At 40.7% G+C, this 17,968-nt stretch overlaps 1 protein-coding gene across 1 annotated transcript in view; it reads right to left on the bottom strand.

Annotated features, from left to right (window-relative positions):
- Window positions 1-6,012: 6,012 nt before the first annotated feature.
- GABRA5 (gamma-aminobutyric acid type A receptor subunit alpha5) overlaps window positions 6,013-17,968 on the bottom strand; it is a gene marked incomplete at its 3' end in the record, with an annotated part of 100,751 nt that continues 88,795 nt past the window's right edge. Inside the window, exons 8-9 of the mRNA XM_079700806.1 lie at window positions 17,562-17,773; window positions 6,013-6,312 (exon numbers count right to left, since the gene is read on the bottom strand). Of these exons, the coding sequence (XP_079556932.1) occupies window positions 6,013-6,312; window positions 17,562-17,773 (512 nt within the window). The remainder of the gene's footprint in view (window positions 6,313-17,561; window positions 17,774-17,968) is intronic.

Here is a 17,968-nt window from a genome sequence, read left to right as displayed (position 1 = left end):
TTTATTTACCCAGAGATGTCTTTATTTCAATTACCTTTTTGAAGGATAACTTTGCTTGATACAGAACTTTTGACCATTATTTCTTCAATAATTTTCTTCTTTAACTCTCCTCTCTCCTTCTAGGACTCATTTCATACATGTTGGTCTATTTGATGGTGTTCCACGGGTGTCTCAGGCTCTGTTCATTTTATTCTCTGTATTTTCTTTCTGTTCCTCAGACAGAATACTCTCTATTCACTTACATTCAAAGTTGCTGGTTCTTTCTTCTGCCTGCTCAAATCCAATACAGAGGCCAACTTCTGAATATTTCATTTCAGTTATTGTACTTTTTAGCTACAGAATTTTTAGTTGGTTCTTTTTAAAAGTGATTTCTGTCTCTTTATTGCTATTACCTATTTGGTGAAACATTGTTGTCCTACTTTTCTTTAATTTTTTAAACATGGTGTCCTTTAGCTCTTTGAACATATTTATAAAAGCTGATTTAAAGTCTGCCTACTAAGTTGAACATCTGAGTATCCTCAAGGTTAGTTTCTTTGGATTGTTTTGTTTCCTGTATATAGGCTATATTTCCCTGTTTCTTTGCATATCTCACAGTACTTGTTGAAAACTGGACATACAAGACATACGTTTCAGTAACTTTGAAATCCAGTCATTCTTCCCTTCCTACTTACTGTTTGTTGTTGTACTTTTTTTGTTGTTGGAGGTTAGATTTTTTGTTGTTGTTTAGTAACTTTCCTGGACCAGTTCTGTAGTATTTGTATTTCCTAGAGTATGAAATCTCTGTTTGTTTGTTTTAATTTCGTTTAATTTGTAGTCATCTTTCTAGGTGTCATTTCTGGATCAGCATAGCTCTCTATGCTCATTCTTGACTGTTCACACAGCCCTGAACATGCACACAGCCTTCCAGATCTAGGAATATGTCAGAGGTTTTCATAGTTCACTGTGGACATGTGAGTCCCTACATTATCTTTTAAAATTTTTGGCTGGACTCTTTTTAGCCCCAGATTATATCACAGCCCTAGGAACCTATACTATTTACCTTCCCTGACTGCTACTGACTTCTGTTATCAACAATGCCCTGAGAATAAAGCTTTTCCTTGGAGCTCCAAGTCAGGTCGAATCGTGGCAAAGCCTTGGGGACAGGGCTTTTTCTGGAGTTCCAAATCAAGTTAGCCCACTTGGTGGCAGCAAAGCTGCTGGTCTTTATGGAACCATGCCAAGGAGCTGGTAGGGAGATGGGAATATCCCTAAGTTAAAGTGTCACAGACCCCACTTTTCTAATTGAGGCTCAGTAGTTTTCTTCAATAAACACTTTTAATTTTTTGTGTGCCTTCATCTAAATTTCCAGAGTTCTGAAATGGTTGCTTTTGATAATCTTGCCAGGGTTGGCATTGCTTTCTGAGGTGAGAAGATTTACTGAGGTACTCTCTCCACCATCTAGTAGTCTCACTTCTGAAGAGTAAATTATATGGCCACTCTACATAAAGCAGGAGTCCCCAACCCCTGGGCCGTGGACCAGTACCGGGCCGCACAGCAGGAGGTGAGCGGCGGCGGGCTATCGAGCGAAGCTTCATCTGCTGCTGCTGCCTATCACTTGCATTATGGCCTGAACCAGCGCTGGCATTACTGCCTGAACCATCCCTCCCATTGCTCGCATTACAGCCTGAACCACCTTCCTCCGCCCCTCCACCCCACCCCCTTCCTCGTCCATGGAAAAATTGTCTTCCACGAAACCGGTCCCTGGTGCCAAGATGGTTGGGGACCACTGACCTAAAGGGTCAGCCTGCTACTCAGGCCAAGCGAGTTGTCGCCGTGTGTGGGTTGTGTTCCCAATGTTGTTATGTGGAATATGGATAGGTTTGTAAAAAATCCCGAAATTTTTATTTTATAAACTCTTAAAGACATATTTTCTTTGGGTGGGATACAACCGCCCCTACCCAAAGAGGTTTCATCACATCCAGGCCACCCACTTTCCGGTATTCATTCCCTCCATCAATTTACATTCACTGAGCACCTGTCACTGGCCTGGAATAGTGTTGGCTGCTAGGGAGACAGTGGTAGCAACATGAAGAATGTATAATAAATTAGGCTTAAATTAGTATATTGAGTCAATTAAATCTCATTTCAAATTTTCCTTTTAAGGCTATGCATTGCAAAATATAGTATCCAATCTCTGTTTTTACTTGTCTTTTGATCTGAACTCAGAAAAACTAAGGGAAACCCATTTCTTCAGACTTTTATATTAGGGAAATTCTAAGCAGTAAATATTTTTCAATCACAAGTTTCCATAAAGAACCCAGGCTCATTTTAAAATAAGCTACAGAGCCACTAAGATTGGAGTTGAGATAGTCTATTGAAAATGACATTGACAAACATAATCATGCAAATCTTTGATGAAATGAACTTTTTTGCACACTTCAAAAGCATTACCTTACATCACTGCAAACCTGGCAAGTAATTGCAACGATCAGAGTAGTAATTCATATTCAAATCCTCACCATGTTTGCTCATGGCATTGATTGTCCCAGATGTAGTAGTATTGTAAAAAAGACATTAAGACTAATTTTTAAATATTTAAACTACTGTTTTCACTGAGAGAACTATAGCATTTCCGATTTTTTTAAAAAGTTCTTTTTGATTTGAAGCTAGTTCTTACAGTACAGGCTAACATTGATTGAAGACTCTGTGCCATCGTAGTTACGTTTTCCCCTTGATGTAGACTCCCCGCTCCTTGCAGTCACCATAATCATTTACATGGGTGCTCCGAAAGGAGCAATCACATACAAACACGGGGTTCTAGTCAATCAGTGCTTCTCTCTCTCTTCGGTCCCTGCGTCCTTATTCCCTCCTCTCTCTCTCTCTCTCTCTCTTTCAGATGGGGAGAGTGCTACTGTGACAGGTCCATTCTATCAAGAGAAGTTTCTAGGATCACAGAAGCACAAAAATCTTATATAAGAAGGAACAGACTTAAAGGTCACGCTTTCAGTGTAAAAAATGTTCTGTAGGGCATTCTTATCATTCAACCAGTGCTTAAAGCAAGATTTTCCATTTTAGGTTACATTTTTGTTCGGAATCAACTTCCATCTGGAGAAACTACATGGTGTTGTGAACCCAGATTTAGAAACTATGGGAACTGCAATCTACTTTCTCCTAATGATTTGAGCCAATAGATTAACCTCTTTGGGTTTCGATATCTTTATTTGTAAAATAGAGATTTCTCATTTACCTTACCTAATTCCCCTAACTTATCACAAAGGAGACGTACAGCATTATTCCTAAAGCATTAACATAACAAATAGATTAGAAGATTTACAACTTCCTTGTCAATATTCAATGCAGGGTGTTGTACCATTTTAACTTTGATAGTTACTCTCGAAATATCTGAACCCAATTGTTGCATATAAACATTTAGGTCAACTTTCACCATAGCCTGCCCTAAATAGACCCATCGCTTCCTGAGAAATAGAGAAGTAATACTGATTGCTGACTTATTAGAATATTCTGTCTATTTATGTTGATGTCAAAAGAGATACATTTAAATACTCTGGTTCTAAAAGTAGAGCACTGTAATTTATAATTATTTTCAAAAAATTTTATTCCTTGCCTTGTTGTCATTTTTCCCACGGTGATTCTTCATTATGTCCTCATTAAAAATAACAAACAAACACTGAAATATCTATACTACAAAATCAGCAGACAACTGATATGATCTTTTTCACTAAATATTCATCAGATTTAAGGCTGAGCAGCATGTAAATGCAGTAGTTATATCTTCAAACTGGAATTCACCTAGCAGGGCTTCCAGGGTTTCCTGTAACAAAAGCTAGAACTTGTCAAGAAAATGATTGCAACCTGATATGGAAGATATCATTTCCCATTAGGACTGAGATGTTTAAAGTGAGCATTTGTATGTGTAGCCTTTTAGATCTAACCTATAGTATATTTTTCTCCAAACTACAATGCAAGGCTAAACTGTAAAGACTGTAAGAGAAATATAAATAAACAGTAAATGAAAACAGAAGCTTCATAGTCAGCTTCACGCCTGCCTTTGGTTTTGGCTGATTTTATGCTGTGGTATAATAGAAAGCACAAACATCATTCTACAAATATAGCACCATTTGAAATAGAGAAATGCTTCTTGTGTGAAGTTTTAAGAGCACCCCTTTTGTTGACCTTTACCTTTCTATTATGAGAGCCTGAGTAGTGGCAATGGAACCTCTGTGTATTTAATGAACAAGTGATGCCAAAAATGGGCACCAGTCTTTTTGAAGAAGGTAGTAGTTCTGTGCATCTCTCATACAACTCTGATAAAATGTAATACCTGATCTTGAATCCTGTGAAAAGGCTTTTCAGGATAAGTACTTGGAGTTTTCAGTGAATGGATGCTATAGGCATTTATCTGGTTATTCAAGATGAAAGACTGCTGAATATCTGCCTATATGTGTGTCCATGGCCATGATCATGTCTGTGTCCACCAAACATGGTGAGGTGGATGGGTTTTTAAGAATTAGGTACCATGAAGTAGTCAATTTAGGCAGGCTTAATTTTGATACCATTTGCTAATGGTCATAATTTCCCTTTTACAAGTCATAGAGGAGACAGAAACTGTTCTTTTTATACATGTTATTCCTGGATACTTCTTCTAACAGTAAGTAGCTGGTCCACATGCAGTTCTTCGTATCACTCTTTACAAACAGCAAAAGGAGAGCCATGGAGAACTGAGCAGTCACTTTGCCCACAGCAAGCACCCACCTTGGGAACACCTTCAGGTAGAGCTCTATCAAGCAGAGACCCGTAGGGCTCCGCACCCTGGAGATGTATGAGATGGAAAGAACTTCCAATTCTACCTATTCACCTCACTGTGGTTGAAGTCCGCTTTCTCTCTACATACTACCCAGAAGAATTAGATTGGAACAGAGGTAAGCAGCCAAGTGAGACACTTTTTCCCAAGCAATTTCATAATGGGTTTCCTTTACATCATTTTTAGAAAATGAGTCAATCCGTCCACCAAAATATGAAATATTTTTCAAAATATGACATTTATCCACAAGATCAGTTTATTTTTTTAATGAACATTTAAGGTTCATATACAAAAGCTAACAGAGCAATAAGTCAATCATGAAATAACATACAGGGAAATAAAATGGAAAATAACTCATTTACAATTTCTCACCACTGAAGCACTACACACTGGCTGCAGTGAGGTGTGGTCAGTGTTTCAGACAGTGGATGCTCAGGCCAAATGCCAAGACTGTCATCACACTACTTTTTGTTTTAAGATGTTTTCTTTCTTGGTCATCGTTCAGTTAGTGGGGGGAGTCAGAGGGAGAGAAGTTAAGTTTCATTCCCACCTCCCCCCAAAAAACTATTTTTAAGCAGTTAAATTTTTCCTTGGGGAAACATTGTATCTGTTAATCTAACATACCATATATTTCTGTTATTAAATGTCTGCATAAATATTTGTTTATTCTATTTCTTAACATAAGATCATGCAGTACTTTTAATTTCAGAACAGTAAGAATTATCAAAGGCAATTAGTTTTGTACATAAATGCCCACAGTTTCTTTTTCAATGAAAAATGTGCTCTTTGTGATATTTGTTCTTGTGAGAGTTGGTCAAGTAGTAATCATGGAGTATTTCCTAAAATATTTATTTGCTGGGAAAATTTGTATGAAATGACATTCAAAGTATAAAAAACATTGTTAGGTAACACTTGGAACAGTTAAAAATATACTTGTTTGTAAACTGTCAATGCAAGATACTGAGCATCTGAGTGTCAGAGCCATTGTCTCCTGTTTTTCTAGAAAGTGGCTTGATTTATCAATGTGACATCTTTGAAACATCTGACATTATATATAGAAACATCAAGGCAATATTATTTGTACATATAATTAAACATGCAAAAATTTCCTGAAAGATAGTGCCCAAATAAGGGAGGTCCCCCAAGCTCAACCTCTCCTTGGTGCCCGTCACTGAACATATGGTTGTCTTGGAGTTTGGGAGCATGGCAGCTCATTTTGGAGAGGTAGCCCCTTTAATCACTGGCTCCCTATTCAAATATGTTGCCCAGTAAACTAGGTTGAAAGTGCCAAACAGGACTGGGAATATAATTCGGGACATTTTGTCGATCTTGCTGATGCTGTTGTAAGTCTTTTTGTTTTCAGAAGTCTTGTCTTCAGGTTTTACTGAGGCTGAAGAGGCATTTGAGGTCCCTGCAGGGGTCTGCTCCTTTGGGATGTTTGGGGGGTGGGTCATCTTCCCAGTAGTATAAGCATTTGTTGATTTATTTAGTGTAAGTTCACGCTCCTTTTTCTGCAAAATACAAAAAATTTAAGGGCATGACATTTGCAGGCAGCGGTCAGTTCACTTCTAAAGGTTCTGAAGGTTTATCTCTCAAAAGAGAGAGACAGAGACAGACATAAAGACAGAGACAGAGACAGAGAGGGTATCAGCTTAGCTCTGGCAGAGGGCAGCCTTCCACAGACTTCTAAGCCTAGAACCCCACATGGCCAGTCTTGGATGTGAAATTCTAGAACAGGCAAAATACTTTATGGTAGAAAAATTCGGAATAGTGGTTACCTTTGTTGTGGTGGGGATAGGAATGGACTGGGGAGGGGCATGGTGACCTTTCTGGAGTGCTGGCAATGTTCTCTATCTTGATAGGGATTTGGGTTTACAGGTGAACATGTTCATCAAACCTCAGCAAAAGTACCCTTAACATTTGTGCATTTCATACTATGTAAATTTTGCTTCAAAAGAATCAAACAGTAAACAAATATTGAACTCTAGTTAGTGATATGCTTACTGAAGTATTTAGTGGGAAATGTACTATTTACTTTGAAATACATCAAAAAATAAGATGTATTGACAGATGGATTGAGGATGGGTGGATGAATGAATGGATAGACAGATTTTAGGTAACATAGATAGATAGATAGATAAATGATAGATGGGCGGTGATGACACAAGCTCAGTAAAATGTTAATAGTAGACAGGTTTTCATTTTGTAGTTCTTCAACATTTCTGTATGTTTGAAAATTTGCATGATAGAATGTTGGGGAAAATTCTATTCCTTTACCAAAGTAACAATCTCATTAAATTAAAATTGGAAAACATAAGAATAATTAAAGAAGATATATCACTATCTGAAAAAGATATCTGCATCCCCTTGTTCATAGCAACATTATTCACAATAGCAAAAATATGGTAACAACGTATCTTCCAGTAGATGGTTAAACAAAATGTGGTGTGTGTGTGTGCGTGTGTGTTTGTATATATATATATATATATATACATACACACAATAGAATACACATTGGAACACAATGGAATACTCTTCAGCCATAAAAAAGGAAGAAAATCCTGCCATTTACAACAGGGATGGACCTTGAGAGCATTGTGCTAAGTGAAATAAGTCAGACAGAGAAAGACAAATACCATATGATTTCACTTATATGTGGAATCCAAACAAACAAACAAAAAAACAAAAAGCTGAAGTCATAGATACAGACAGCAGATTGGTGGTCACCAGAGGTGGGGGGGCAGGGAGCAAAATGGGTGAAGGTGGTCAAAAGGTACAAACTTCCAGTTGTAAGATAAATAAGATCGGGAAACGTAATACACAGCCTGGTAACTATGGTTTAAAAAAAAAAGAAAGAAAATATATTAACCATTAAAAATATGTGGGAGGGAGCTTCAAGATGGTGGAAGAGTAAGACGTGGAGATCACCTTCCTCCCCACAGATACATCAGAAATACGTCTACATGTGGAACAACTCCTACAGGACACCTACTGAATGCTGGCAGAAGACCTCAGACCTCCCAAAAGACAAGAAACTCCCCACGTACCTGGGTAGGGCAAAAGAAAAAAGAATAAACAGAGACAAAAGAATAGGGACGGGACCTGCACCAGTGGGAGGGAGCTGTGAAGGAGGGAAGGTTTCCACACACTAGGAAGCCCCTTCGCAGGCGGAGACTGCGGGTGGTGGAGGGGGAAAGCTTCGGAGTAGCGGAGGAGAGTGCAGCAACAGGGGTGCGGAGGGCAAAGCAGACAGATTCCCGCACAGAGGATCGGTGCCGACCAGCACTCACCAGCCCGAGAGGCTTGTCTGCTCACCCGCCGGGGCGGGCGGGGGCTGGGAGCTGAGGCTCGGGCTTTGGTTGGATCGCAGGGAGAGGACTGGCTGCGTGAACACAGCCTGAAGGGGTTAGTGCACCGTGGCTAGCCCGGAGGGAGGGTGGGAAAAAGTCAGGACCTGCCGAAGAGGCAAGAGACTTTGTCTTGCCTCTCTATTTCCTGGTGCGTGAGGAGAGGGGATTAAGACCACCGCTTAAAGGAGCTCCAGAGATGGGTGCGAGCCGCAGCTATCAGCGAGGACCCCTGAGAAGGGCAGGAGAAGCTAAGGCCGCTGCTGCCGCCACCAAGAAGACTGTGTGCGAGCACAGGTCACTATCTACACCGCCCCTCCCGGGAGCCTGTGTAGCCTGCCATTGCCAGGGTCCCATGATCCAGGGACAACTTCTCCGGGAGAACGCATGGTGCGCCTCAGGCTGTTGCAACGTCACACCGGCCTCTGCCACCGCAGGCTCACCCTGCATCCGTTCCCCTTCCTCCCCCCAGCCTGAGTGACCCAGAGCCCCCTAATCAGCTGCTCCTTTAATCCCGTCCTGTCTGGGTGGGGAACAGACATCCTCAGGTGACCAACACGCAGAGGCAGGGCCAGATCCAAAGCTGAACCCCAGGAGCTGTGAGAACAAAGAAGAGAAAGGGAAATCTCTCCCAGCAGCCTCAGGAGCAGCGGATTATATCTCCACAATCAACTTGATGTGCCCTGCGTCTGTGGAATACCTGAATACACAACGTATCATCCCAAATTGAGGAAGTGGACATTGGGAGCAACGATGTATATATTTTTTTCCCTTTTTCTCTTTTTGTGAATGTGTCTGTGTATGCTTCTGTGTGTGATTATGTCCGTAAGGCTTTGCTTTTACCATTTGTCCTAGGGTTCTCTCTGTCCTTTTTTTTTTTTTTTTTTTAGTGTAGTTTTTAGCACTTGTTATCGTTGGTGGATTTGTTTTTTTGGTTTGGTTGCTCTGCTCCATTGTTCTCTCTTTATTTTAAATACTTAAAAATGTTTTTAATACTTATTTTTTATCTTAATAACTTTTATTTTATTATATTTTATTTTCTCTTCATTTTTTCTTTCTTTCCTTCCTTCCTTCCTCCCTCCCTCCCTCCCTCCTTTCTCTTTCTTTCTTTCTTTTTTTTTTTTGTCTCCCTTTTATTCTGAGCCATGTGGAAGACAGGCTCTTGGTGCTCCAGCCAGGCATCAGGGCCGTGCCTCTGAGGTGGGAGAGCCAAGTTCAGGACATTGGTCCACAAGAGACCTGCCAGCTTCACATAATATCAAACGGCAAAAATCGCCCAGAGATCTCCATCTCAATGCCAAGACCCAGCTCCACTAAACGACCAGCAAGCTACACTGCTGGACACGCTACACCAAACACCTAGCAAGACAGGAACACAACACAATCCATTAGCACAGAGGCCGCCTAAAATCATAATAAGGCCACAGACATCCCAAAACATGCCACCAGTCATGGACCTGCCCACCAGAAAGACAAGATCCAGCCTCATCCACCAGAACATAGGCACTAGTCCCCTCCACCAGGAAGCTTATACAACCCAATGAACAAACCTTACCCACTGGGGACAGACACCAAAAACAACGGGAACTACAAACCTGCAGCCTGCGAAAAGGAGACCCCAAACACAGTAAGTTAAGCAAAATGAGAAGACAGAGAAGCACAGCAAGTGAAGAGCAAGGCAAAAAACCCACCAGACCTAACAAATTAAGAGGAAATAGGCAGGCTACCTGAAAAAGAATTCAGAATAATGATAGTAAAGATGATCCAAAATCTTGGAAATAGAATGGAGAAAATACAAGAAATGTTTAACAAGGACCTAGAAGAACTAAAGAGCAAACAAACAGTGATGAACAACACAGTAAATGAAATGAAAAATTCTCTACAAGGGATCAATAGCAGAATAACTGAGGCAGAAGAACGGATAAGTGACCTGGAAGACAAAATAGTGGAAATAACTACAGCAGAGCAGAATAAAGAAAAAAGAATGAAAAGTATTGAGGACAGTCTCAGAGACCTCTGGGACAACAGTAAACGCACCAATATTCTAATTATTGGGGTCCCAGAAGAAGAAGAGAAAAAGAAAGGGACTGAGAAAATATTTGAAGAGATTATAGTTGAAAACTTCCCTAATATGGGAACGGAAATAGTTAAAGACCAGGAAGCACGGAGAGTGCCATACAGGATAAATCCCAGGAGAAACATGCCAAGATACATATTAATCAAACTATCAAAAATTAAATACAAAGAAAAAATATTAAAAGCAGCAAGGGAAAAACAACAAATAACATTTAAGGGAATCCCCATAAGGTTAACAGCTGATCTTTCAGCAGAAACTCTGCAAGCCAGAAGGTAGTGGAATATTTAAAGTAATGAAGGGGAAAAATCTACAACCAAGATTACTCTACCCAGCAAGGATGTCATTCAGATTTGACAGAGAAATTAAAACCCTTACAAACAAGCAAAAGCTAAAAGAATTCAGCACCACCAAACCAGCTTTACAACAAATGCTAAAGAAACTTCTCTAGGCAAGAAACACAACAGAAGGAAAAGACCTACAATAACAAACACAAAACAATTAAGAAAATGGGAAAAGGAACATACATATCGATAATTACCTTAAATGTAAATGGATTAAGTGCTCCAACCAAAAGATATAGACTGGCTGAATGGATACAAAAACAAGACCCATATATATGCTGTCTACAAGAGACCCACGTCAGGCCTAGGGACACATACAGACTGAAATTGAGAGGATAAAAAAAGATATTCCATTCAAATGGAAATCAAAAGAAAGCTGGAGTAGCAATTCTCATATCAGACAAAATAGACTTTAAATTAAAGACTATTACAAGAGACAAAGAAGGACACTCCATAATGATCAAGGGATCGATCCAAGAAAAAGATATAACAATTGTAAATATTTATGCACCCAATATAGGAACACCTCAGTACATAAGGCAAATACTAACAGCCATAAAAGGGGAAATCAACAGTAACACAATCATAGCAGGGGACTTTAACACCCCACTTTCACCAAAGGACAGATCATCCAAAATGAAAATAAATAAGGAAACACAAGCTTTAAATGATACATTAAACAAGATGGACTTAATTGATATTTATAGGACATTCCATCCCAAAGCAACAGAATACACTTTCTTCTCAAGTGTTCATGGAACATTCTCCAGGATAGATCTTATATTGGGACACAAATCAAGCCTCAGAAAATATAAGAAAATTGAAATTGTATCAATTATCTTTTCCAACCACAACACTATGAGATATTATGAGATATCAATTACAGGAAAAAAATCTGTAAAAAGTACAAACATATGGATGCTAAACAATACACTACTTAATAACCAAGAGATCACTGAAGAAATCAAAAGGAAATCAAAAGATACCTAGAAACAAATGACAATGTAAACACAACATCCCAAAACCTATGGGATGCAGCAAAAGCAGATCTAAAGGGAGGTTTATAGCAATACAAATCTACCTTAAGAAACAAGAAACATCACAAATAAACAACCTAACCTTACACCAAAAGTAATTAGAGAAAGAAGAACAAAAAAAACCCAAAGTTAGCAGAAGGAAAGAAATCATAAAGATCAGATCAGAAATAAATGAAAAAGAAATGAAGGAAATGATAGCAAATATCAATAAAACTAAAAGTTGGTTCTTTCAGAAGATAAACAAAATTGATAAACCATTAGCCAGACTCATAAAGAAAAAAAAGAAGACTCAAATCAATAGAATTAGAAATGGAAAAGGAGAAGTAACAACTGACACTGCAGAAATACAAAAGATCATGAGAGATTACTACAAGTAACTCTATGTCAATAAAATGGACAACCTGGAAAAACAGAAAAATTCTTACAAATGCACAACCTTCCAAGGCTGAACCAGGAAAAAATAGAAAATATGAACAGACCAATCACAAGCACTGAAATTGAAACTGTGATAAAAAATCTTCCAACAAACAAAAGCTCACGACCAGATGGCTCACAGGTGAATTCTATCAAACATTTAGGGACGAGCTAACACCTATCCTTCTCAAACTCTTCCAAAATATAGTATAGGGATGAACACTCCCCAACTCATTCTACAAGGCCACCATCACCCTGATACCAAAACCAGACAAAGCTGTCACAAAGAAAGAATACTACAGGCCAATATCACTGATGAAAATAGATGCAAGAGAGGCATGGACATATATACACTACCAAACGTAAGGTAGATAGATAGTGGGAAGCAGCCGCAGAGCACAGGAAGATCAGCTCGGTGCTTTGTGACCGCCTGGAGGGGTGGGATGGGGAGGGTGGGAGGGAGGGAGATGCATGAGGGAAGGGATGTGGGAACAGATGTATATGTATGACTGATTCACTTTGTTATAAAGCAGAAACTAATAGAAAAAAAAAAGAAAGAAAAAAAAGAAAATAGATGCAAAAATGCTCAACAAAATACTGGCAAACAGAATCCAACAACACATTAAAAGGCTCATACACCATGACCAAGTGGGATTCATCCTAGGAATGCAAGGATTCTTCAATATATGACAATCAATCAATGTGATACACCATATTGACAAATTGAAGGGGAAAAACCATATCATCATCTCAATAAATGCAGAGAAAGCTTTTGACAAAATTCAACACCCATTTATGATAAAAACCCTCCAGAAAGTAGGCATAGAGGGAATTTACCTCAACATAATAAAGGCCATATATGACAAATCCACAGCCAACATCATCTTCAAAGGTGAAAAACTGAAAGCATTTCCACTAAGATCAGGAACAAGAAAAGGCTGCCCACTCTCACCACTATTATTCAACATAGTTTTGGAAGTTTTAGCCACAGCAATCAGAGAAGAAAAAGAAATAAAAGGAATCCAAATTGGAAAAGAAGAAGTAAAGCTGTCACTGTTTGCAGATGACATGATACTATACATAGAGAATCCTAAAGATGCTACCAGAAAACTACTAGAGCTAATCAATGAATTTGGTAAAGTAGCAGGATACAAAATTAATGCACAGAAATCTCTTGCATTCTTATACACTAATGATGAAAAATCGGAAAGAGAAATTAAGGAGACACTCCCATTTACCATTGCAACAAAAAGAATAAAATACCTCGGAGTAAATCTTCCTAAGGAGAAAAAAGACCTGTATGCAGAAAACTATAAGGCACTGATGAAAGAAATTAAAGATGATACAAACAGATGGAGAGATATACCATGTTCGTGGATTGGAAGAATCAACATTGTGAGAATGACTATACTGCCCAAAGCAATCTACAGATTCAATGCAATCCCTATCAAACTACCACTGGCATTTTTTCACAGAACTAGAACAAAAAATTTCAAAATTTGTATGGAAACACAAAAGACCCCGAATAGCCAAAGCAATCTTGAGAACGAAAAATGGAGCTGGAGGAATCAGGCTCCCTGACTTCAGACTATACTACAAAGCTACAGTAATCAAGACAGGATGGTACTGGCACAAAAATAGAAATATAGATCAATGGAAGAGGATAGAAAGCCCAGAGATAAACCCACGCACATATGGTCATCTTATCTTTGATAAAGGAGGCAAGAATATAGAGTGGAGAAAAGACAGCCTCTTCAAAAAGTGGTGCTGGGAAAACTGGACAGCTACATGTAAAAGAATGAAATTAGAACACTCCCTAACACCATACACAAAAATAAACTCAAACTGGATTAAAGACCTAAATATAAGGCCAGACACTATCAAACTCTTAGAGGAAAACATAGACAGAACACTTTATGATGTAAACCACAGCAAGGTCCTTTTTGACCCACCTCCTAGAGTAATGGAAATAAAAATAAAAATAAACAAATGGGACCCAATGAAACTTAAAGGCTTTTGCACAGCAAAGAAAACCATAAACAAGACGAAAAGACAACCCTCCAAATGGGAGAAAATATTTGCAAATGAAGCAACTGACAAAATCTCCAAAATTTATAAGCAGCTCATGCAGCTCAATAGCAAAAAAACAAACAACCCAATCCAAAAATGGGCAGAAGACCTAAATAGACATTTCTCCAAAGAAGATATACAGATTGCCAACAAACACATGAAAGAATGCTCAACATCATTAATCATTAGAGAAATGCAAATCAAAACTACAGTGAGATATCATCTCACACCAGTCAGAATGGCCATGATCAAAAAATCTACAAACAATAAATGCTGGATAGGGTGTGGAGAAAGGGAACCCTCTTGCACTGTTGATGGGAATGTAAATTGATACAGCCCCTATGGAGAACAGTATGGAGGTTCCTTAAAAAACTACAAATAGAACTACCATATGACCCAGCAATCCCACTACGGGGCAAATACCCTGAGAAAGCCATAATTCAAAGAGTCATGTACCACAATGCTCATTGCAGCTCTATTTACAATAGCCAGGACATGGAAGCAACGTAAGTGTCCATCAACAGATGAATGGATAAAGAAGATGTGGCACATATATACAATGGAATATTTCTCAGCTATAAAAAGAAACGAAATTGAGTTATTTGTAGTGAGGTGGATGAACCTAGAGTCAGTCATACAGAGTGAAGTAAGTCAGAAAGAGAAAAACAAGTACCGTATCGTAACACATATATATGGAATCTAAAAAAAAGAAAATGGTCATAAAGAAGCTAGGGGCAAGATGGGAATAAACATCTAGTAGTGCAGACCTACTAGAGAATGGACTTGAGGATATGCGGAGGGGCAAGTGTAAGCTGGCACAAAGTGAGAGAGTGACATGGACATATATACACTACCAAACGTAAAATAGATAGCTAGTGGGAAGCAGCTGCATAGCACAGGGAGATCAACTCGGTGCTTTGTGACGACCTAGAGGGGTGGGATAGGGAGGGTGGGAGGGAGCGAGACGCAAGGGGGAAGAGATATGGGGATACATGTATATGTATAACTTATTCACTTTGTTATGAAACAGAAACTAACACAATTATAAAGCAATTATACTCCAATAAAGATGTTAAAAAAATATGTGAAAGATGAAAAGCAGAGAGGAAGCGCATGGAGAAGGAGCAAGAAGAAGCAGTGAAAAGTGAGGTGGAATAAGAGTGCATATGTACCCAGATGCAGGGAGCACAACGACCCCGGGGCCACAGTGAGGGTGAGCACAGCGTCAGAGCAGAGCAGGGCCTGTGGGCCACTCCTCAGAAATGGTACGGTTCTTTGCAGCCCCCGCGGTGCCATGCACACACCCTTACTGGGCTGCCAGAAGAAGTCCATCAGCATGATGGACTAGCTACCTCAATGGTTTGCACGGCCTTTGTCTCTGGGTGTAACCAGGACAGAGCAGACACTGGAGGAGAGGATGATGGGTCTCGGAAGTGGGTGTTTCAAACAGGACTCAGGATGGCCACAGTGGTCCAGAGACGGGCCTCTGTCCTCCTTCTGGGACGACTTGCTGCCCAGCTGAGGGCAGACAGCTCCCTACACGGTGAACTTCAACTTCTTCCTCTGTCCTTTCACAGGTGTTCACACCTAAAAACCTTGCAATCCCAACTCTGAAGACCCCAACAGGTAACGAAGGTGAACACAGTCAGGTGTTCAAATTTTCTCCACTTCTAAGTAAAAGCCAGTAATGCTATACTTACTTACTCATGCTCACCACCGTGTGTAACAGTATGACTTGCCTGCCGGGATACATGCAGATGCCCCGATGCCTCCACTGGCCTAAGGGATGGTATCCCCAGCACCACAGCCTTGGGGGATAAAACCTAGTCTTCTAGGAGATCAGTGCTAATCTGAGATTAGATGAGCCAGTTACCTCCATGTCCTCCTCTCCCTCCAGGTCTGCATTCAGATCTGTGATGAGTAATAAGGACACTGAGGCTGAGTGTGAGCAAGCGAGGTGGCCGACGATGATGACAGCCCATTCGACAACCTTCACGGACTCTCCATTGCCCCCGGGTTCCACCTTCCTCCTAGACTCACAGACATGAGCCTGACGGCCTCAATTCCTGCAGCCCCTCCCAGGCGGTTGCCCCGCTCAGGCTCAGGGAGGCTGTCTCCAGGCCTGTAGCAAACATTTACTTTCTGGCAACACAGTGTTGGGTGTCGGGAAGCCCCTCTCCCCAGACTCCATGTCCCCCAACAAACATCCTCCATGGTTCTGTCTGTTGGGACACTTCAGTCCAGAATTCCCACAGTCTGAAGACGCCCTGCCTCTGCCATGTTTTTTCAGCTGCCCACCAATCGCCTGCTGCTGTCAGCTCACTCCTGTCCCCCATCATCCCCCAAAACACACCCCCTCATGAGATTCCTGCTTGTCAAGGCCCTCCCCAGGCATCTCCCCCCTTCCCTTCTTCCCTGAGGGGACTGGAATGGGTCCCACTAGGCCTTCCTCCTTCTGGGTGAGCTACATCTGGAAGTGGGTCTTTCTTCCGTAACTGAAACCCAGGAATGGGAGTGGACGGACTCATGGCGTTTGGAGGTGGGAAGAATCCGATAGGCCAGGTCAAGTCAGAACTTCTGACTTTTCACAAGAAAGGAACAACAGCATTGAATGCAAAAAGCAGGTGTGGGGCCATGGGTGCGCACAGCTGAGTGCCCTCAGCAGCAGCAGAGTATCCTGGTGTAGTCACGGGTTTGGGGCACAGTCTCCAGTAGGGCCTTCCAGACTCCCTTCATGATGATTTCCAAAGGACAGATGAAGTTTCGCTTTCAAGTCTACCCTGATAACTCCGGCCTGTTCCTCTCTCAGAGCAAAGGACTTGTTTGTTTTAAATGTGGCATAATTAGCACTTTACCACGTGCTATTTATTTTCTATTCTATGTATGTTATTTTCTTTTCCCCAAGGATCTGGTTCAGGTTGGAATGTTGTGCAACCTTTTTTCTTCAAATATTTTTTAGATTCAGGCACCGACCTCCCTCTAATTACTCAACACTTAATTGCTTTGAATAGAGAAATGCTTCCCACAATAACTCACGTGCATCGTTTAAGCAAGACAAATCATCTCATCAGTGGAATTGGGTGTGTTTGCCTGTTGTGTCGCTCCCAATAATTCGAAAGCTCCCTTCATGACCTTCAAGCCACCTTGCAGAAGACACGCTGCATGGTGAAGTGGCAAGAGTGAGCAGAAGAATTGACTGTACCATTCAAAACTGGATAAATAGTCCCTGAACAGACAGAAGGTACTTTAGCAAAAGTAATAGGCCTGATATCAGACCTTTCCCTTGAATGAAGCTGGTGATTCAAAATAAAGGTAAAACAAGACCTGTTATAAGACTTTGTAAGGACCTTGAGTATAAGGGAAGAAATCATTTTTCAGGGGGAGGGATGTAGGGAAAACAAACACCTGGTCTTATACTTGGACATAAAATCAGGCACATTTTCTCTGGAGTACGGAGGAAAATGAAGTCAGTACCTTGATCTTGGCTGCTTCCAAGGCTTTTTTGCCATCCCAGGCCCAGCCTCTCTTTGTGAAATAGTTGACGGTGGCAAACTCGATCAGCGCAGAGAACACAAAAGCGTAGCACACGGCTATGAACCAGTCCATGGCTGTCGCATAAGCCACTTTGGGCAGAGAGTTCCGGGCACTGATGCTGAGGGTCGTCATAGTCAGCACCGTGGTCACCCCTGTGGTTGTCAATGACAGGGGTGGGGACAATGGGAACAAGGATCAGCACCAGCACTGGACCCCAGTATAACACCCCTGAACGTGACAAAGAAAGAAAGGAACTACGACTTTAATCCCCAGCCCAGGTCTCCCTTTCCCTCTACAATTTTCACAGCACAACACATTCGTAGCATTTAAAACGCTGCTTAGTTTAT

Source organism: Hyperoodon ampullatus (assembly GCF_949752795.1).
Source record: "Hyperoodon ampullatus genome assembly, chromosome: 3".
Taxonomy (NCBI): Eukaryota; Metazoa; Chordata; class Mammalia; order Artiodactyla; family Ziphiidae; genus Hyperoodon; species Hyperoodon ampullatus.
This window is presented reverse-complemented; position numbering and strand designations above follow the sequence as displayed.